Below are 20,782 nucleotides of genomic sequence, written 5' to 3'. Positions count from 1 at the left end.
AGAGCAACTTCTCCCAACCATCCAGGAACAGTTTGGTGACGAACAATTATTTTTTTCAATTTTATTTCACCTTTATTTAACCAGGTAGGCAAGTTGAGAACAAGTTCTCATTTACAATTGCGACCTGGCCAAGATAAAGAAAAGCAGTTTGACACATACAACAACACAGAGTTACACATGAAGTAAAACAAACATACAGTGAATAATATAGTAGAAACATAAGTCTATATACAATGTGAGCAAATAAGGTGAGATAAGGGAGGTAAAGGCAAAAAAGGCCATGGTTGCAAAGTAAATACAATATAGCAAGTAAAACACTGGAATGGTAGATTTGCAGTGGAAGAAAGTGCAAAGTAGAAATAGAAATAATGGGGTGCAAAGGAGCAAAATAAATAAATAAATACATCCTGCCATCAGTCAGGATGTGGCCCAGAAGTTAATTGACAGCATGCCAGGGCAGATTGCAGAGGTCTTGAAAAAGAAGGGTCAAATATTGACTCTTTGCATCAACTTCATGTAATTGTCAATAAAAGCCTTTGACATTTATGAAATGCTTGTAATTATACTTCAGTTTTCCATAGTAACATCTGACAAAAATATCTAAAGACACTGAAGCAGTAAACTTCATGGAAATTAATACTTGTGTCATTCTCAAAACTTTTGGCCACAACTGTATATATTTTTTTATTTAACTAGGCAAGTCAGTTAAGAACAAATTCCTATTTACAATGATGGCCTACCCCGGCCAAACCCGGACGACACTGGGCCAATTGTGACCTGCCCTATGGGACTCCCAATCACGGCCGGATGTGATACAGCCTGGATTCGAACCAGGAACTGTAGTGATGCCTCTTGCACTGAGATGCAGTGCCTTAGACCGCTGCACCACTCGGTCCTCAAACCAACGTTAAAGGTGCCGCCACCTACTGTGCTGCTGGAGGGTCAATCACGGTTTACAACTTTTCTAAATCCTCCTACCTTAGTGCTTCTGAGAAAATACAAAAATAGCACTACTAACTTCTAAATCCTCCTACCTCAGTACTTCTGAGAAAATACAAAAATAGCACTACTAACTTCTAAATCCTCCTACCTCAGTACTTCTGAGAAAATACAAAAATAGCACTACTAACTTCTAAATCCTCCTACCTCAGTACTTCTGAGAAAATACAAAAATAGCACTACTAACTTCTAAATCCTCCTACCTCAGTACTTCTGAGAAAATACAAAAATAGCACTACTAACTTCTAAATCCTCCTACCTCAGTACTTCTGAGAAAATACAAAAATAGCACTACTAACTTCTAAATCCTCCTACCTCAGTACTTCTGAGAAAATACAAAAATAGCACTACTAACTTCTAATAGACCCTCCCCATCCCCCAAAATCCCTTCCAAATCCCCGTCCAACCTCAATGACCCTACACTTCAATCTTTCCCTCTGTTCAACATACTTAAGACAATATAACAACACATGCTCCACCGTTTCATCGACCGTACACCCCAGACACAAACCATTCACATGCTGATGTGAATGATGAGTTCAATGTCCTAAGCGCAATCACCACCTCTTCCTTCCTAATCTGACCTTTGAACCTTGGTCCACTGACCTTTCTGTAGAGGGCATATAAATGTCGGCCCTCGGGCTCAGAGTCCCATCTCTTCTGCCACACATCTATCAAAATGGCTCTGATCTTACATTTGGCCTCACCTCTACCCAGTGGAACATTAATATCAATTATATCTTATTTCAAAGCTCTTTTGGCTAACTGGTCTACAATTACATTCCCTTCCACACCCGAATGTGCTGGGGCCCAGCAGAATACCACTACTGGCCTCCCAAGTGGCACAGCAGTCGAAGGCACTGCATCGCAGTGTTGCGGTGTCACTACAGCCTGGGGTTTGACCCAGTCACAACCGGCCGTGACCGGGAGTCCCATAGGGCGGCGCACAATTGGCCCAGTATCGTCCAGGTTAGGGGAGGGCTTGGCCGGGGGGGGGGGCTTTACTTGGCTCATCGCGCTCTAGAGAGTCTCTGTGGCGAGCGGGGCGCCTGTAGGCTGACTTCGGTTATAAGTTAACGATGTTTCCTGACACATTGGTGCAGCTGGCTTCCGGGTTAAACGAGCGGGTGTTAAGAAGCACAGCTTGGCGACCTTCGCCTCGCCTGAGCCCGTTGTGGAGTTGCAGCGTATAGTATTGAGAGAATACTACACCCATTCTCTCAATTCTTCATAATCACTCCTATCAGATTTACCAGATGATAAACTATTCAAGACAGACAGAGAATCTGAGCATACTATAATTCTAACAGGTTGTACGTCCTCCACCCACTGGAGGGCGACTATTATCACCAACAGTAACACTGAGTATACTGACACTTCCCCTGCTGTAATCATACTAAACACTTCGATATATAATACTTCCCCTGTTACATTTTCTGCACGCCATATAAAGCTCACGTTTACCAAGGCCGTCTTCAAGCACAGCAGATAAAACCTTATTCTTGATCTCCATCAGCTTGGCTCAGTAGTGTGAAAAGAGTTTGCATAAAATGGTACCGAAAACAGAAACCGTTTTTTTTTTTTTTTAATAGATAAAAAGTTAAGAGGCAGGTTTTTGTAACCTATTTATTCAATCACCACGACACACCTTTTGTTTACTATCTTATAGCGGCGTAATGAACTGAATGAAATCATGGATGGAGCCATAGCTCTCTCTCTGTCATCAAATGTCCTGCGACTGAACATTATTTGGATGTTATCCAATAAAGAACAGAATGATTAGATCAACATTTCTTTTAACCAATCATTTGAACTGGGTTCCTCACACAGGATGGGGTGGACAGAGAACAAGCATTCCACGATTCCAATTTAGACCACCGTCTAGAGGCCATTTTGGGTTCCCTTTCTCTGGTTCAAGTTCAACAACAAACTAAAAGACAGCACTGGTTACTTCATCTCTCGATCAGAACTGGGTGCTTCCTTCATGTGGAATTTACAACCATGTCCATTGTAATTGTTCTAACCGAGCCTATCGTTCTTCATCATAAGTTGAATAGTTGTGTTTGTCCACCCTACTAACAAAACACCCATAGTTCTACTGTCAACACTTTCTGATAAAGCCTCCCCATTCTTTCCCCCAACGGAGTAGGGTGAAGTTGCCCCTAGACGCTGGTCAGTTTTGCATCTCCCCCACTAATGGTTAAGGTTAGGATTCAGGCAGGGGAACTTGTGGGAATCTTCACCCAGCGTCTGTCCCCTCCCCCGCAGCCTGTGTCCCGCATCAGAATTCTGTGAATCGTTTAGGTGGAATTTAGAACTATGTCTGTTCCAATGGAGTCTATTGTTCGCCTGTCTGATGATGATCAAAGTGTATCATTGTTTTTGTCCAGCCAGCTAACATCACCTATAGGAATACTAAGCTTATCATGTCTTATGTTCAAAGCCTCCTGGTTAATCACTCCGTCTCCTCTCCAGTATCAGCGTGGGTCCTGTCACTGTGGTGCGTTCGCTGGTGAGCCCGTAGCTTCTGACAGCGGCCGTATCTCTTCCCACAGTAGTCGCAGCTGTACGGCCTCTCCCCTGTGTGAACTCTGTGGTGTATCCTGAGGTCTGACGCTCTAGAGAACCCTCTCCCACAGACCAGACACAGGTGAGGCTTCTCTCCACTGTGAGACTGCTGGTGCTCCCTCAGATGTCCTGATTGGGTGAAACTCTTCCCACACACAGGGCAGGAGTAAGGCTTCTCTCCCGTGTGTGTGAGTAGGTGTCGTCTCATGGCTCCCAGGTGAGCGAACTTCTTGCCACAGTCGGGGCAGGGGTACGGCTTCTCTCCCGTATGGATTCTCATGTGGATCTGTAGTACCGAAAGCTTGTAGCACTCTCTGCCACACACTGAGCAGCAGTGGGACGTCTTAGTTTTGGGACTCTCCTGGTGTTCAGGATGTTCTGATGTAGCGGGACTCGCTTTGCTGTCTAAGCCACAGTTAGGGCTCTCTCCTGTGTGAATAACAGTGGGTTAGGTATCGAGGCAAGCAAGTCGACTTTCATTCACAGGCCGTATCCCAAATGGTACCTTATTCTCTATCAAGTGCATCCACTTTGTCCAGGACCCTGGTCAACAAGTAGTGCACTTCATAGGAGATAGGGTGAACAGAACCCCAGTCAACTAAAGAACAGTCAGCAATCTGCCTCCACTTACTATGTTGAACAGAACCCCAGTCAACTAAAGAAGTCAGCATTCTGCCTCCACTTACTATGTTGAATAGAATCCCAGTCAACTAAAGAACAGTCAGCATTCTGCCTCCACTTACTATGTTGAACAGAATCCCAGTCAACTAAAGAACAGTCAGCATTCTGCCTCCACTTACTATGTTGAACAGAATCCCAGTCAACTAAAGAACAGTCAGCATTCTGCCTCCACTTACTATGTTGAACAGAATCCCAGTCAACTAAAGAACAGTCAGCATTCTGCCTCCACTTACTATGTTGAACAGAATCCCAGTCAACTAAAGAACAGTCAGCATTCTGCCTCCACTTACTATGTTGAACAGAATCCCAGTCAACTAAAGAAGTCAGCATTCTGCCTCCACTTACTATGTTGAACAGAATCCCAGTCAACTAAAGAAGTCAGCATTCTGTCTCCACTTACTATGTTGAATAGAATCCCAGTCAACTAAAGAACAGTCAGCATTCTGCCTCCACTTAATATGTTGAACAGAATCCCAGTCAACTAAAGAAGTCAGCGTTCTGCCTCCACTTACTATGTTGAACAGAATCCCAGTCAACTAAAGAACAGTCAGCATTCTGCCTCCACTTACTATGTTGAACAGAATCCCAGTCAACTAAAGAACAGTCAGCATTCTACCTCCACTTACTATGTTGAACAGAATCCCAGTCAACTAAAGAACAGTCAGCATTCTGCCTCCACTTACTATGTTGAACAGAATCCCAGTCAACTAAAGAACAGTCAGCATTCTGCCTCCACTTACTATGTTGAACAGAATCCCAGTCAACTAAAGAACAGTCAGCATTCTGCCTCCACTTACTATGTTGAACAGAATCCCAGTCAACTAAAGAAGTCAGCATTCTGCCTCCACTTACTATGTTGAACAGAATCCCAGTCAACTAAAGAACAGTCAGCATTCTGCCTCCACTTACTATGTTGAACAGAATCCCAGTCAACTAAAGAACAGTCAGTGTTCTGCCTCCACTTACTATGTTGAACAGAATCCCAGTCAACTAAAGAACAGTCAGCATTCTGCCTCCACTTACTATGTTGAACAGAATCCCAGTCAACTAAAGAACAGTCAGCATTCTACCTCCACTTACTATGTTGAATAGAATCCCAGTCAACTAAAGAAGTCAGCATCCTGCCTCCACTTACTATGTTGAACAGAATCCCAGTCAACTAAAGAACAGTCAGCATTCTGCCTCCACTTACTATGTTGAACAGAATCCCAGTCAACTAAAGAAGTCAGCATTCTGCCTCCACTTACTATGTTGAACAGAATCCCAGTCAACTAAAGAAGTCAGCATCCTGCCTCCACTTACTATGTTGAACAGAATCCCAGTCAACTAAAGAACAGTCAGCGTTCTGCCTCCACTTACTATGTTGAACAGAATCCCAGTCAACTAAAGAACAGTCAGCATTCTGCCTCCACTTACTATGTTGAACAGAATCCCAGTCAACTAAAGAACAGTCAGCATTCTACCTCCACTTACTATGTTGAACAGAATCCCAGTCAACTAAAGAAGTCAGCATTCTGCCTCCACTTACTATGTTGAACAGAATCCCAGTCAACTAAAGAAGTCAGCATTCTGCCTCCACTTACTATGTTGAACAGAATCCCAGTCAACTAAAGAACAGTCAGCATTCTACCTCCACTTACTATGTTGAACAGAATCCCAGTCAACTAAAGAACAGTCAGCATTCTGCCTCCACTTACTATGTTGAACAGAATCCCAGTCAACTAAAGAAGTCAGCATTCTGCCTCCACTTACTATGTTGAACAGAATCCCAGTCAACTAAAGAACAGTCTGCATTCTGCCTCCACTTACTATGTTGAACAGAATCCCAGTCAACTAAAGAACAGTCAGCATTCTGCCTCCACTTACTATGTTGAACAGAATCCCAGTCAACTAAAGAAGTCAGCATTCTGCCTCCACTTACTATGTTGAACAGAATCCCAGTCAACTAAAGAACAGTCAGCATTCTACCTCCACTTACTATGTTGAACAGAATCCCAGTCAACTAAAGAACAGTCAGCATTCTGCCTCCACTTACTATGTTGAACAGAATCCCAGTCAACTAAAGAACAGTCAGCATTCTGCCTCCACTTACTATGTTGAACAGAATCCCAGTCAACTAAAGAACAGTCAGCATTCTGCCTCCACTTACTATGTTGAACAGAATCCCAGTCAACTAAAGAAGTCAGCATTCTGCCTCCACTTACTATGTTGAACAGAATCCCAGTCAACTAAAGAACAGTCAGCATTCTGCCTCCACTTACTATGTTGAACAGAATCCCAGTCAACTAAAGAAGTCAGCATTCTGCCTCCACTTACTATGTTGAACAGAATCCCAGTCAACTAAAGAAGTCAGCATTCTGCCTCCACTTACTATGTTGAACAGAATCCCAGTCAACTAAAGAAGTCAGCATTCTGCCTCCACTTACTATGTTGAACAGAATCCCAGTCAACTAAAGAACAGTCAGCATTCTGCCTCCACTTACTATGTTGAACAGAATCCCAGTCAACTAAAGAACAGTCAGCATTCTGCCTCCACTTACTATGTTGAACAGAATCCCAGTCAACTAAAGAAGTCAGCATTCTGCCTCCACTTACTATGTTGAACAGAATCCCAGTCAACTAAAGAACAGTCAGCATTCTACCTCCACTTACTATGTTGAACAGAATCCCAGTCAAATAAAGAACAGTCAGCATTCTACCTCCACTTACTATGTTGAACAGAATCCCAGTCAACTAAAGAAGTCAGCATTCTACCTCCACTTACTATGTTGAACAGAATCCCAGTCAACTAAAGAACAGTCAGCATTCTACCTCCACTTACTATGTTGAACAGAATCCCAGTCAACTAAAGAACAGTCAGCATTCTGCCTCCACTTACTATGTTGAACAGAATCCCAGTCAACTAAAGAACAGTCAGCATTCTGCCTCCACTTACTATGTTGAACAGAATCCCAGTCAACTAAAGAACAGTCAGCATTCTGCCTCCACTTACTATGTTGAACAGAATCCCAGTCAACTAAAGAAGTCAGCATTCTGCCTCCACTTACTATGTTGAACAGAATCCCAGTCAACTAAAGAACAGTCAGCATTCTGCCTCCACTTACTATGTTGAACAGAATCCCAGTCAACTAAAGAAGTCAGCATTCTGCCTCCACTTACTATGTTGAACAGAATCCCAGTCAACTAAAGAACAGTCAGCATTCTGCCTCCACTTACTATGTTGAACAGAATCCCAGTCAACTAAAGAACAGTCAGCATTCTGCCTCCACTTACTATGTTGAACAGAATCCCAGTCAACTAAAGAACAGTCAGCATTCTGCCTCCACTTACTATGTTGAACAGAATCCCAGTCAACTAAAGAAGTCAGCATTCTGCCTCCACTTACTATGTTGAACAGAATCCCAGTCAACTAAAGAACAGTCAGCATTCTGCCTCCACTTACTATGTTGAACAGAATCCCAGTCAACTAAAGAAGTCAGCATTCTGCCTCCACTTACTATGTTGAACAGAATCCCAGTCAACTAAAGAACAGTCAGCATTCTGCCTCCACTTACTATGTTGAACAGAATCCCAGTCAACTAAAGAACAGTCAGTGTTCTGCCTCCACTTACTATGTTGAACAGAATCCCAGTCAACTAAAGAACAGTCAGCATTCTGCCTCCACTTACTATGTTGAACAGAATCCCAGTCAACTAAAGAACAGTCAGCATTCTACCTCCACTTACTATGTTGAATAGAATCCCAGTCAACTAAAGAAGTCAGCATCCTGCCTCCACTTACTATGTTGAACAGAATCCCAGTCAACTAAAGAACAGTCAGCATTCTGCCTCCACTTACTATGTTGAACAGAATCCCAGTCAACTAAAGAAGTCAGCATTCTGCCTCCACTTACTATGTTGAACAGAATCCCAGTCAACTAAAGAAGTCAGCATCCTGCCTCCACTTACTATGTTGAACAGAATCCCAGTCAACTAAAGAACAGTCAGCGTTCTGCCTCCACTTACTATGTTGAACAGAATCCCAGTCAACTAAAGAACAGTCAGCATTCTGCCTCCACTTACTATGTTGAACAGAATCCCAGTCAACTAAAGAACAGTCAGCATTCTACCTCCACTTACTATGTTGAACAGAATCCCAGTCAACTAAAGAAGTCAGCATTCTGCCTCCACTTACTATGTTGAACAGAATCCCAGTCAACTAAAGAAGTCAGCATTCTGCCTCCACTTACTATGTTGAACAGAATCCCAGTCAACTAAAGAACAGTCAGCATTCTACCTCCACTTACTATGTTGAACAGAATCCCAGTCAACTAAAGAACAGTCAGCATTCTGCCTCCACTTACTATGTTGAACAGAATCCCAGTCAACTAAAGAAGTCAGCATTCTGCCTCCACTTACTATGTTGAACAGAATCCCAGTCAACTAAAGAACAGTCTGCATTCTGCCTCCACTTACTATGTTGAACAGAATCCCAGTCAACTAAAGAACAGTCAGCATTCTGCCTCCACTTACTATGTTGAACAGAATCCCAGTCAACTAAAGAAGTCAGCATTCTGCCTCCACTTACTATGTTGAACAGAATCCCAGTCAACTAAAGAACAGTCAGCATTCTACCTCCACTTACTATGTTGAACAGAATCCCAGTCAACTAAAGAACAGTCAGCATTCTGCCTCCACTTACTATGTTGAACAGAATCCCAGTCAACTAAAGAACAGTCAGCATTCTGCCTCCACTTACTATGTTGAACAGAATCCCAGTCAACTAAAGAACAGTCAGCATTCTGCCTCCACTTACTATGTTGAACAGAATCCCAGTCAACTAAAGAAGTCAGCATTCTGCCTCCACTTACTATGTTGAACAGAATCCCAGTCAACTAAAGAACAGTCAGCATTCTGCCTCCACTTACTATGTTGAACAGAATCCCAGTCAACTAAAGAAGTCAGCATTCTGCCTCCACTTACTATGTTGAACAGAATCCCAGTCAACTAAAGAAGTCAGCATTCTGCCTCCACTTACTATGTTGAACAGAATCCCAGTCAACTAAAGAAGTCAGCATTCTGCCTCCACTTACTATGTTGAACAGAATCCCAGTCAACTAAAGAAGTCAGCATCCTGCCTCCACTTACTATGTTGAACAGAATCCCAGTCAACTAAAGAAGTCAGCATTCTGCCTCCACTTACTATGTTGAACAGAATCCCAGTCAACTAAAGAACAGTCAGCATTCTGCCTCCACTTACTATGTTGAACAGAATCCCAGTCAACTAAAGAACAGTCAGCATTCTGCCTCCACTTACTATGTTGAACAGAATCCCAGTCAACTAAAGAAGTCAGCATTCTGCCTCCACTTACTATGTTGAACAGAATCCCAGTCAACTAAAGAACAGTCAGCATTCTACCTCCACTTACTATGTTGAACAGAATCCCAGTCAAATAAAGAACAGTCAGCATTCTACCTCCACTTACTATGTTGAACAGAATCCCAGTCAACTAAAGAAGTCAGCATTCTACCTCCACTTACTATGTTGAACAGAATCCCAGTCAACTAAAGAACAGTCAGCATTCTACCTCCACTTACTATGTTGAACAGAATCCCAGTCAACTAAAGAACAGTCAGCATTCTGCCTCCACTTACTATGTTGAACAGAATCCCAGTCAACTAAAGAACAGTCAGCATTCTGCCTCCACTTACTATGTTGAACAGAATCCCAGTCAACTAAAGAACAGTCAGCATTCTGCCTCCACTTACTATGTTGAACAGAATCCCAGTCAACTAAAGAAGTCAGCATTCTGCCTCCACTTACTATGTTGAACAGAATCCCAGTCAACTAAAGAACAGTCAGCATTCTGCCTCCACTTACTATGTTGAACAGAATCCCAGTCAACTAAAGAAGTCAGCATTCTGCCTCCACTTACTATGTTGAACAGAATCCCAGTCAACTAAAGAAGTCAGCATCCTGCCTCCACTTACTATGTTGAACAGAATCCCAGTCAACTAAAGAAGTCAGCATTCTGCCTCCACTTACTATGTTGAACAGAATCCCAGTCAACTAAAGAAGTCAGCATTCTGCCTCCACTTACTATGTTGAACAGAATCTTAGTCAACTAAAGAACAGTCAGCATTCTGCCTCCACTTACTATGTTGAACAGAATCCCAGTCAACTAAAGAACAGTCAGCATTCTACCTCCACTTACTATGTTGAACAGAATCCCAGTCAACTAAAGAACAGTCAGCATTCTACCTCCACTTACTATGTTGAACAGAATCCCAGTCAACTAAAGAACAGTCAGCATTCTACCTCCACTTACTATGTTGAACAGAATCCCAGTCAACTAAAGAACAGTCAGCATTCTGCCTCCACTTACTATGTTGAACAGAATCCCAGTCAACTAAAGAACAGTCAGCATTCTGCCTCCACTTACTATGTTGAACAGAATCCCAGTCAACTAAAGAACAGTCAGCATTCTGCCTCCACTTACTATGTTGAACAGAATCCCAGTCAACTAAAGAACAGTCAGCATTCTGCCTCCACTTACTATGTTGAACAGAATCCCAGTCAACTAAAGAACAGTCAGCATTCTGCCTCCACTTACTATGTTGAACAGAATCCCAGTCAACTAAAGAAGTCAGCATTCTGCCTCCACTTACTATGTTGAACAGAATCCCAGTCAACTAAAGAACAGTCAGCATCCTGCCTCCATTTACTATGTTGAACAGAATCTTAGTCAACTAAAGAACAGTCAGCATTCTGCCTCCACTTACTATGTTGAACAGAATCCCAGTCAACTAAAGAACAGTCAGCATTCTGCCTCCACTTACTATGTTGAACAGAACCCCAGTCAACTAAAGAACAGTCAGCATTCTGCCTCCACTTACTATGTTGAACAGAATCCCAGTCAACTAAAGAAGTCAGCATTCTGCCTCCACTTACTATGTTGAACAGAATCCCAGTCAACTAAAGAAGTCAGCATTCTGCCTCCACTTACTATGTTGAACAGAATCCCAGTCAACTAAAGAACAGTCAGCATTCTGCCTCCACTTACTATGTTGAACAGAATCCCAGTCAACTAAAGAACAGTCAGCATTCTGCCTCCACTTACTATGTTGAACAGAATCCCAGTCAACTAAAGAAGTCAGCATTCTGCCTCCACTTACTATGTTGAACAGAATCCCAGTCAACTAAAGAACAGTCAGCATCCTGCCTCCATTTACTATGTTGAACAGAATCTTAGTCAACTAAAGAACAGTCAGCATTCTGCCTCCACTTACTATGTTGAACAGAATCCCAGTCAACTAAAGAACAGTCAGCATTCTGCCTCCACTTACTATGTTGAACAGAACCCCAGTCAACTAAAGAACAGTCAGCATCCTGCCTCCACTTACTATGTTGAACAGAACCCCAGTCAACTAAAGAAGTCAGCATTCTGCCTCCACTTACTATGTTGAATAGAATCCCAGTCAACTAAAGAAGTCAGCATTCTGCCTCCACTTACTATGTTGAACAGAATCCCAGTCAACTAAAGAACAGTCAGCATTCTGCCTCCACTTACTATGTTGAACAGAATCCCAGTCAACTAAAGAACAGTCAGCATTCTGCCTCCACTTACTATGTTGAACAGAATCCCAGTCAACTAAAGAAGTCAGCATTCTGCCTCCACTTACTATGTTGAACAGAATCCCAGTCAACTAAAGAAGTCAGCATTCTGCCTCCACTTACTATGTTGAACAGAATCCCAGTCAACTAAAGAAGTCAGCAATCTGCCTCCACTTACTATGTTGAACAGAATCCCAGTCAACTAAAGAAGTCAGCATTCTGCCTCCACTTACTATGTTGAACAGAATCCCAGTCAACTAAAGAACAGTCAGCATTCTGCCTCCACTTACTATGTTGAACAGAATCCCAGTCAACTAAAGAAGTCAGCATTCTGCCTCCACTTACTATGTTGAACAGAATCCCAGTCAACTAAAGAAGTCAGCATTCTGCCTCCACTTACTATGTTGAACAGAATCCCAGTCAACTAAAGAAGTCAGCATTCTGCCTCCACTTACTATGTTGAACAGAATCCCAGTCAACTAAAGAACAGTCAGCATTCTGCCTCCACTTACTATGTTGAACAGAATCCCAGTCAACTAAAGAACAGTCAGCATTCTGCCTCCACTTACTATGTTGAACAGAACCCCAGTCAACTAAAGAACAGTCAGCATTCTGCCTCCACTTACTATGTTGAACAGAATCCCAGTCAACTAAAGAAGTCAGCATTCTGCCTCCACTTACTATGTTGAACAGAATCCCAGTCAACTAAAGAAGTCAGCATTCTGCCTCCACTTACTATGTTGAACAGAATCCCAGTCAACTAAAGAACAGTCAGCATTCTGCCTCCACTTACAATGTTGAACAGAATCCCAGTCAACTAAAGAACAGTCAGCATTCTGCCTCCACTTACTATGTTGAACAGAATCCCAGTCAACTAAAGAAGTCAGCATTCTGCCTCCACTTACTATGTTGAACAGAATCCCAGTCAACTAAAGAACAGTCAGCATCCTGCCTCCATTTACTATGTTGAACAGAATCTTAGTCAACTAAAGAACAGTCAGCATTCTGCCTCCACTTACTATGTTGAACAGAATCCCAGTCAACTAAAGAACAGTCAGCATTCTGCCTCCACTTACTATGTTGAACAGAACCCCAGTCAACTAAAGAACAGTCAGCATCCTGCCTCCACTTACTATGTTGAACAGAACCCCAGTCAACTAAAGAAGTCAGCATTCTGCCTCCACTTACTATGTTGAATAGAATCCCAGTCAACTAAAGAAGTCAGCATTCTGCCTCCACTTACTATGTTGAACAGAATCCCAGTCAACTAAAGAACAGTCAGCATTCTGCCTCCACTTACTATGTTGAACAGAATCCCAGTCAACTAAAGAAGTCAGCATTCTGCCTCCACTTACTATGTTGAACAGAATCCCAGTCAACTAAAGAACAGTCAGCATTCTGCCTCCACTTACTATGTTGAACAGAATCCCAGTCAACTAAAGAACAGTCAGCATTCTGCCTCCACTTACTATGTTGAACAGAATCCCAGTCAACTAAAGAAGTCAGCATTCTGCCTCCACTTACTATGTTGAACAGAATCCCAGTCAACTAAAGAAGTCAGCATTCTGCCTCCACTTACTATGTTGAACAGAATCCCAGTCAACTAAAGAAGTCAGCATTCTGCCTCCACTTACTATGTTGAACAGAATCCCAGTCAACTAAAGAACAGTCAGCATTCTGCCTCCACTTACTATGTTGAACAGAATCCCAGTCAACTAAAGAACAGTCAGCATTCTGCCTCCACTTACTATGTTGAACAGAATCCCAGTCAACTAAAGAACAGTCAGCATTCTGCCTCCACTTACTATGTTGAACAGAATCCCAGTCAACTAAAGAACAGTCAGCATTCTGCCTCCACTTACTATGTTGAACAGAATCCCAGTCAACTAAAGAAGTCAGCATTCTGCCTCCACTTACTATGTTGAACAGAATCCCAGTCAACTAAAGAAGTCAGCATTCTGCCTCCACTTACTATGTTGAACAGAATCCCAGTCAACTAAAGAAGTCAGCAATCTGCCTCCACTTACTATGTTGAACAGAATCCCAGTCAACTAAAGAAGTCAGCATTCTGCCTCCACTTACTATGTTGAACAGAATCCCAGTCAACTAAAGAACAGTCAGCATTCTGCCTCCACTTACTATGTTGAACAGAATCCCAGTCAACTAAAGAAGTCAGCATTCTGCCTCCACTTACTATGTTGAACAGAATCCCAGTCAACTAAAGAAGTCAGCATTCTGCCTCCACTTACTATGTTGAACAGAATCCCAGTCAACTAAAGAACAGTCAGCATTCTGCCTCCACTTACTATGTTGAACAGAATCCCAGTCAACTAAAGAAGTCAGCATTCTGCCTCCACTTACTATGTTGAACAGAATCCCAGTCAACTAAAGAACAGTCAGCATTCTACCTCCACTTACTATGTTGAACAGAATCCCAGTCAACTAAAGAACAGTCAGCATTCTGCCTCCACTTACTATGTTGAACAGAATCCCAGTCAACTAAAGAACAGTCAGCATTCTGCCTCCACTTACTATGTTGAACAGAATCCCAGTCAACTAAAGAACAGTCAGCATTCTGCCTCCACTTACTATGTTGAACAGAATCCCAGTCAACTAAAGAAGTCAGCATTCTGCCTCCACTTACTATGTTGAACAGAATCCCAGTCAACTAAAGAACAGTCAGCATTCTGCCTCCACTTACTATGTTGAACAGAACCCCAGTCAACTAAAGAACAGTCAGCATTCTGCCTCCACTTACTATGTTGAACAGAACCCCAGTCAACTAAAGAACAGTCAGCATTCTGCCTCCACTTACTATGTTGAACAGAATCCCAGTCAACTAAAGAACAGTCAGCATTCTGCCTCCACTTACTATGTTGAACAGAATCCCAGTCAACTAAAGAACAGTCAGCATTCTGCCTCCACTTACTATGTTGAACAGAATCCCAGTCAACTAAAGAAGTCAGCATTCTGCCTCCACTTACTATGTTGAACAGAATCCCAGTCAACTAAAGAACAGTCAGCATCCTGCCTCCATTTACTATGTTGAACAGAATCTTAGTCAACTAAAGAACAGTCAGCATTCTGCCTCCACTTACTATGTTGAACAGAATCCCAGTCAACTAAAGAACAGTCAGCATTCTGCCTCCACTTACTATGTTGAACAGAACCCCAGTCAACTAAAGAACAGTCAGCATCCTGCCTCCACTTACTATGTTGAACAGAACCCCAGTCAACTAAAGAAGTCAGCATTCTGCCTCCACTTACTATGTTGAATAGAATCCCAGTCAACTAAAGAAGTCAGCATTCTGCCTCCACTTACTATGTTGAACAGAATCCCAGTCAACTAAAGAACAGTCAGCATTCTGCCTCCACTTACTATGTTGAACAGAATCCCAGTCAACTAAAGAAGTCAGCATTCTGCCTCCACTTACTATGTTGAACAGAATCCCAGTCAACTAAAGAACAGTCAGCATTCTGCCTCCACTTACTATGTTGAACAGAATCCCAGTCAACTAAAGAACAGTCAGCATTCTGCCTCCACTTACTATGTTGAACAGAATCCCAGTCAACTAAAGAAGTCAGCATTCTGCCTCCACTTACTATGTTGAACAGAATCCCAGTCAACTAAAGAAGTCAGCATTCTGCCTCCACTTACTATGTTGAACAGAATCCCAGTCAACTAAAGAAGTCAGCATTCTGCCTCCACTTACTATGTTGAACAGAATCCCAGTCAACTAAAGAACAGTCAGCATTCTGCCTCCACTTACTATGTTGAACAGAATCCCAGTCAACTAAAGAAGTCAGCATTCTGCCTCCACTTACTATGTTGAACAGAATCCCAGTCAACTAAAGAACAGTCAGCATTCTGCCTCCACTTACTATGTTGAACAGAATCCCAGTCAACTAAAGAACAGTCAGCATTCTGCCTCCACTTACTATGTTGAACAGAATCCCAGTCAACTAAAGAAGTCAGCATTCTGCCTCCACTTACTATGTTGAACAGAATCCCAGTCAACTAAAGAAGTCAGCATTCTGCCTCCACTTACTATGTTGAACAGAATCCCAGTCAACTAAAGAAGTCAGCATTCTGCCTCCACTTACTATGTTGAACAGAATCCCAGTCAACTAAAGAACAGTCAGCATTCTGCCTCCACTTACTATGTTGAACAGAATCCCAGTCAACTAAAGAAGTCAGCATTCTGCCTCCACTTACTATGTTGAACAGAATCCCAGTCAACTAAAGAAGTCAGCATTCTGCCTCCACTTACTATGTTGAACAGAATCCCAGTCAACTAAAGAACAGTCAGCATTCTGCCTCCACTTACTATGTTGAACAGAATCCCAGTCAACTAAAGAAGTCAGCATTCTGCCTCCACTTACTATGTTGAACAGAATCCCAGTCAACTAAAGAACAGTCAGCATTCTACCTCCACTTACTATGTTGAACAGAATCCCAGTCAACTAAAGAACAGTCAGCATTCTGCCTCCACTTACTATGTTGAACAGAATCCCAGTCAACTAAAGAACAGTCAGCATTCTGCCTCCACTTACTATGTTGAACAGAATCCCAGTCAACTAAAGAACAGTCAGCATTCTGCCTCCACTTACTATGTTGAACAGAATCCCAGTCAACTAAAGAAGTCAGCATTCTGCCTCCACTTACTATGTTGAACAGAATCCCAGTCAACTAAAGAACAGTCAGCATTCTGCCTCCACTTACTATGTTGAACAGAACCCCAGTCAACTAAAGAACAGTCAGCATTCTGCCTCCACTTACTATGTTGAACAGAACCCCAGTCAACTAAAGAACAGTCAGCATTCTGCCTCCACTTACTATGTTGAACAGAATCCCAGTCAACTAAAGAACAGTCAGCATTCTACCTCCACTTACTATGTTGAACAGAACCCCAGTCAACTAAAGAACAGTCAGCATTCTGCCTCCACTTACTATGTTGAACAGAATCCCAGTCAACTAAAGAACAGTCAGCATTCTACCTCCACTTACTATGTTGAACAGAATCCCAGTCAACTAAAGAACAGTCAGCATTCTGCCTCCACTTACTATGTTGAATAGAATCCCAGTCAACTAAAGAACAGTCAGCATTCTGCCTCCACTTACTATGTTGAACAGAACCCCAGTCAACTAAAGAACAGTCAGCATTCTGCCTCCACTTACTATGTTGAACAGAATCCCAGTCAACTAAAGAAGTCAGCATTCTGCCTCCACTTACTATGTTGAACAGAATCCCAGTCAACTAAAGAACAGTCAGCATTCTGCCTCCACTTACTATGTTGAACAGAACCCCAGTCAAATTCTTCTCCTTCAGAATTGATGAAACCACCCACTTCCTCCTCCTCTTCTTCTACAATATGAATGTTCATCCCAGGTGTTGGAGTGATGTCCTCCTCATGTCTTGGATCAGGACCCTGGGACTCTGTAGCTTGGGTGCTGGATTGGTCACCAGGATCCTACAATGAAAACATAACAACATCAATAACCATGTTAGATCTCTATTTATAAACACAATACAAGAAAGACTTCTGTTCAATCTTTTCAAGACCTGAAAACTATTACATTAGGTTCCCTGTGTAGCATTTCTAATAAATATATTTAACCTCATAAAATGTTGGTCATTTTTTCTCCCACCTTGTTGATGTGTGATGTAGGGGGACTTCCTCCTTCACTACCAGAGCCATGGACAGGACTCTCTCCTGTAGAGATAGGTTGGTATTATGGGTTATAATGAGACTACCAGAGCCATGGACAGGACTCTCTCCTGTAGAGATAGGTTGGTATTATGGGTTATAATGAGACTACCAGAGCCATGGACAGGACTCTCTCCTGTAGAGATAGGTTGGTATTATGGGTTATAATGAGACTACCAGAGCCATGGACAGGACTCTCTCCTGTAGAGATAGGTTGGTATTATGGGTTATAATGAGACTACCAGAGCCATGGACAGGACTCTCTCCTGTAGAGATAGGTTGGTATTATGGGTTATAATGAGACTACCAGAGCCATGGACAGGACTCTCTCCTGTAGAGATAGGTTGGTATTACAGATCCTGTGGAGATAATTTGTGAGTTAAATAATTGGGTGGGTAAATAAGCCAATAAGTGATCTAGGTCTAGGTTGTGTCCAAAATGGCACCCTATTCCCCATAGGGCTCTGGTCAAAATAAGTGCACTATAAAGGGAATAGAGTGTCAATTGGAACACACAACCGATACAAGTGATTGTGTCACCATTCTGCCTCTACTTACTGAGATCAGGGAAACTCCAGCCAACTTCCTCTCCTTCAGCATTGATAAAGCCACCAACCTCTTCCTCTTCCTCCTTCACTTTCACTGGCAGGCAGAGAGAAAGACAAAGCATCTGTTTGTTAATTTATGACACAGCTATTGATATACAGGCATCTTTTGTCTAAATGTAGAACTAATCATCATCAGGTCAGGCCATGTGGTCAGGAAAACCTCCTGGAGACAGTTTCCCAGACTTAGTCCAGGTCTAGGCTCACTCTGTTCGGGACACCCCCAGTCCTTTATGCATTGTTTATTATTAATAAATTATTTTCCAACTCACCCTGGATAGTAGCTGCCATCTCCCTCTCCCCGTCACCTTTACCACCACCTCCTGTCCTCTGGTGAGTCAGCTTGTGAGCCCGGAGATTCTTTGACCTGATGTAGCTCTTGCCACACTCTGCACAGCGGTAGGGCCTTTCTCCCGTGTGAACTCTGTGGTGAATCTTCAGATCTTCTGCTCTGATATACTGTTTCAGACAGATCAGACAGTGGTGCTTCTCTCCGGAGTGAGACTGTTGGTGCTCTTTCAGATGTCCCGATTGGGTGAAACTCTTCCCACACACAGAGCAGGAGTAAGGCTTCTCTCCCGTGTGTGTGAGGTGGTGTCTTCTCATGGCTCCCAGGTGAGCGAACTTCTTGCCACAGTCGGGGCAGGGGTACGGCTTCTCTCCTGTGTGGATTCTCATGTGGATCTGCAGTATGGATAACTTTTGGCAGTGTCTTCCACACACTGGACAGGCGTGAAATGTCTTTGGTTTCTGCTGATTCTCCTGGTTTTGTTTATCTGCTCCTGATGGAGGTTGTCTCTCTCCTGTGTGAATGATAGCACTAATGCATTATAACTTTAGTTTTATTGGTGGAAATACATAAATTCAACACATCTGGGTTATATCAGTGTTTCTCAATCCTGGTCCCAGTGACCAGTTACCCAATGGGTGCACATTTTTGCCCTAGCACTAAAACACCTGATTCAAGGGTTGATGATGAGTTGATTAGTTGAAAGTGTGTGAGTGGTAGGGCAAAAACTCAAACGTGCGCCCCTTTGGGTCCCCAGGACCAGGTTTGAAAAACACTGAGTTAGATGATGAACATAAATCATTCAACGATAAGTCATTTTCTGTTAGATGACTATTCTGTCCCAAAAATTCCAATTCAAAACATTCCAAACTATTCCAACTTACTAAAAAGAGAATCCCAGTCAACTTTTAGCAGCTTGGGACCCTGCAGCGTTCTTTGGTTCCTGACAGGAACTGGTGACTGTGTGGGTTTAGGTCGAGTGGGACAGGAGTTAGACAGGCTGGATCTGCCATCCCCGTCCTACAATAAATGTTTAAATTACATTTTAGTCATTTAACAGACACTCTAATCCAGACCGATTTACAGGAGCAGTCAGGGTTAAGTGCCTTGCTCGAGGGCACATCAACAGATTCACCAAGTCGGCAAGGGGATTCCAAGTGGCTCCCGAGTGGCGCAGCGGTCTAAAGCACTGCATCTCAGTGCTAGAGGCGTCACTACAGGTTCGAATCCAGGCTGTATCACAACCAGCTGTGATTGGGAGTCCCAATCACAGCTGGTTAGCCCAGCATCGTCTGAGTTTGGCCGGTGTAGGCTGTCATTGTAAATAAGAATTTGTTCTTAACTGACTTGCGTAGTTAAATAAAATAAATACAATTCAACCTAATGACTGCCCCAATGCTTGTAACCGCTAGGCTATCTGCCACAGATACAATGATGGAACAGAGGGATGTCTGATGTTAACTAGTATTATACTACTACGACCATGAGTTTTACCCTGACAATGTATCCTTCCCAAATGGCTATATAGTACAATACTTCAGTCCTATGGACCCTGGTCAAATGCAGTGCACTATATAGGGAATCAGGTGTCACTTGGAACAGGCCAATACGATCTGATCAGGAAACGCTCCACAAGGCCCAGAGTGTTCCTGGCCAGGTCACGTGGTCTTTAGTCAGGGATAAATCTGCGGCCTATAATGTGAATCTGACAGACCGCTAAAGATTGCATTTACTATCATGGTCTACTGTAGTGGAATATAACGATCATTAGATGGAGCAATAACCCAGGAATCAACTGACCGCTTGCCTTTTATTCTACGATAACTAGCCACTAACATTTGGTATGACAACAAACCATGGCGCTAGCTAGCTACCTAGCGAACGTTTGTTACTAGATGTGCGCTTTCTCACCTCATCCATCGTGAATCGACCCAACAGTTCTTCAGTAGGCTTTGGGGTTTGGAGAAATTTCCACTGAAACAAACTGTCACCTCAGAACGGGGTCGGATCAGTTGTGAAACTATTTGACAGCTAACTTGTTAGCTAAACAAGCTAAGTTACCAAAGTTGTTTTGCGCCTCCTCGCGTCTAGCTCGTTAGAGTTACATAATACTTTTTTGACAGAATGTCTATGCCAATCACAACCGTATCAGAAATGGCATATGGACATATTTTATCAGTATTTTGAAGTGAAGTAGCTAGCTAACTAGCGCCTGCATCCACCTACTTCCGGGATATTCTTCTTCCGTCAGTGAGCAGTTTCTGGCGCTCTACCTCCACGTATTGGAGGAGAAAGGCAGTGAGAGGGAGAGGGGCAACTGCCTGGTAAACTGCCATAGA

General features: G+C 42.8%; 1 protein-coding gene across 2 annotated transcripts; it reads right to left on the bottom strand.

Annotated features, from left to right (window-relative positions):
* Nucleotides 1–46: 46 nt before the first annotated feature.
* LOC106595548 (uncharacterized) lies at nucleotides 47–20,679 on the bottom strand. 2 transcript variants are annotated; one of them, XM_045690638.2, is made up of 7 exons: nucleotides 20,355–20,679; nucleotides 19,328–19,463; nucleotides 18,427–18,957; nucleotides 18,108–18,191; nucleotides 17,492–17,556; nucleotides 17,133–17,313; nucleotides 47–3,996 (listed from the first exon to the last, which is right to left on the bottom strand). In XM_045690638.2, exons 1-7 carry the CDS (start codon nucleotides 20,361–20,363, stop codon nucleotides 3,455–3,457), a joined length of 1,548 nt encoding a protein of 515 aa, XP_045546594.2. In that variant the 5' UTR covers nucleotides 20,364–20,679; the 3' UTR covers nucleotides 47–3,454. The 2 variants fall into 2 exon arrangements, with proteins under 2 accessions (XP_045546594.2, XP_045546595.2); XM_045690639.2 differs by lacking the exon at nucleotides 19,328–19,463.
* Nucleotides 20,680–20,782: the final 103 nt, after the last annotated feature.

This window comes from Salmo salar, chromosome 12 (genome assembly GCF_965601325.2).
Source record: "Salmo salar chromosome 12, fSalSal1, whole genome shotgun sequence".
Classification (NCBI taxonomy): Eukaryota; Metazoa; Chordata; class Actinopteri; order Salmoniformes; family Salmonidae; genus Salmo; species Salmo salar.
The sequence above is the reverse complement of the archived record's forward strand: the minus strand, read 5'-3'. Positions and strand labels throughout refer to the sequence as shown.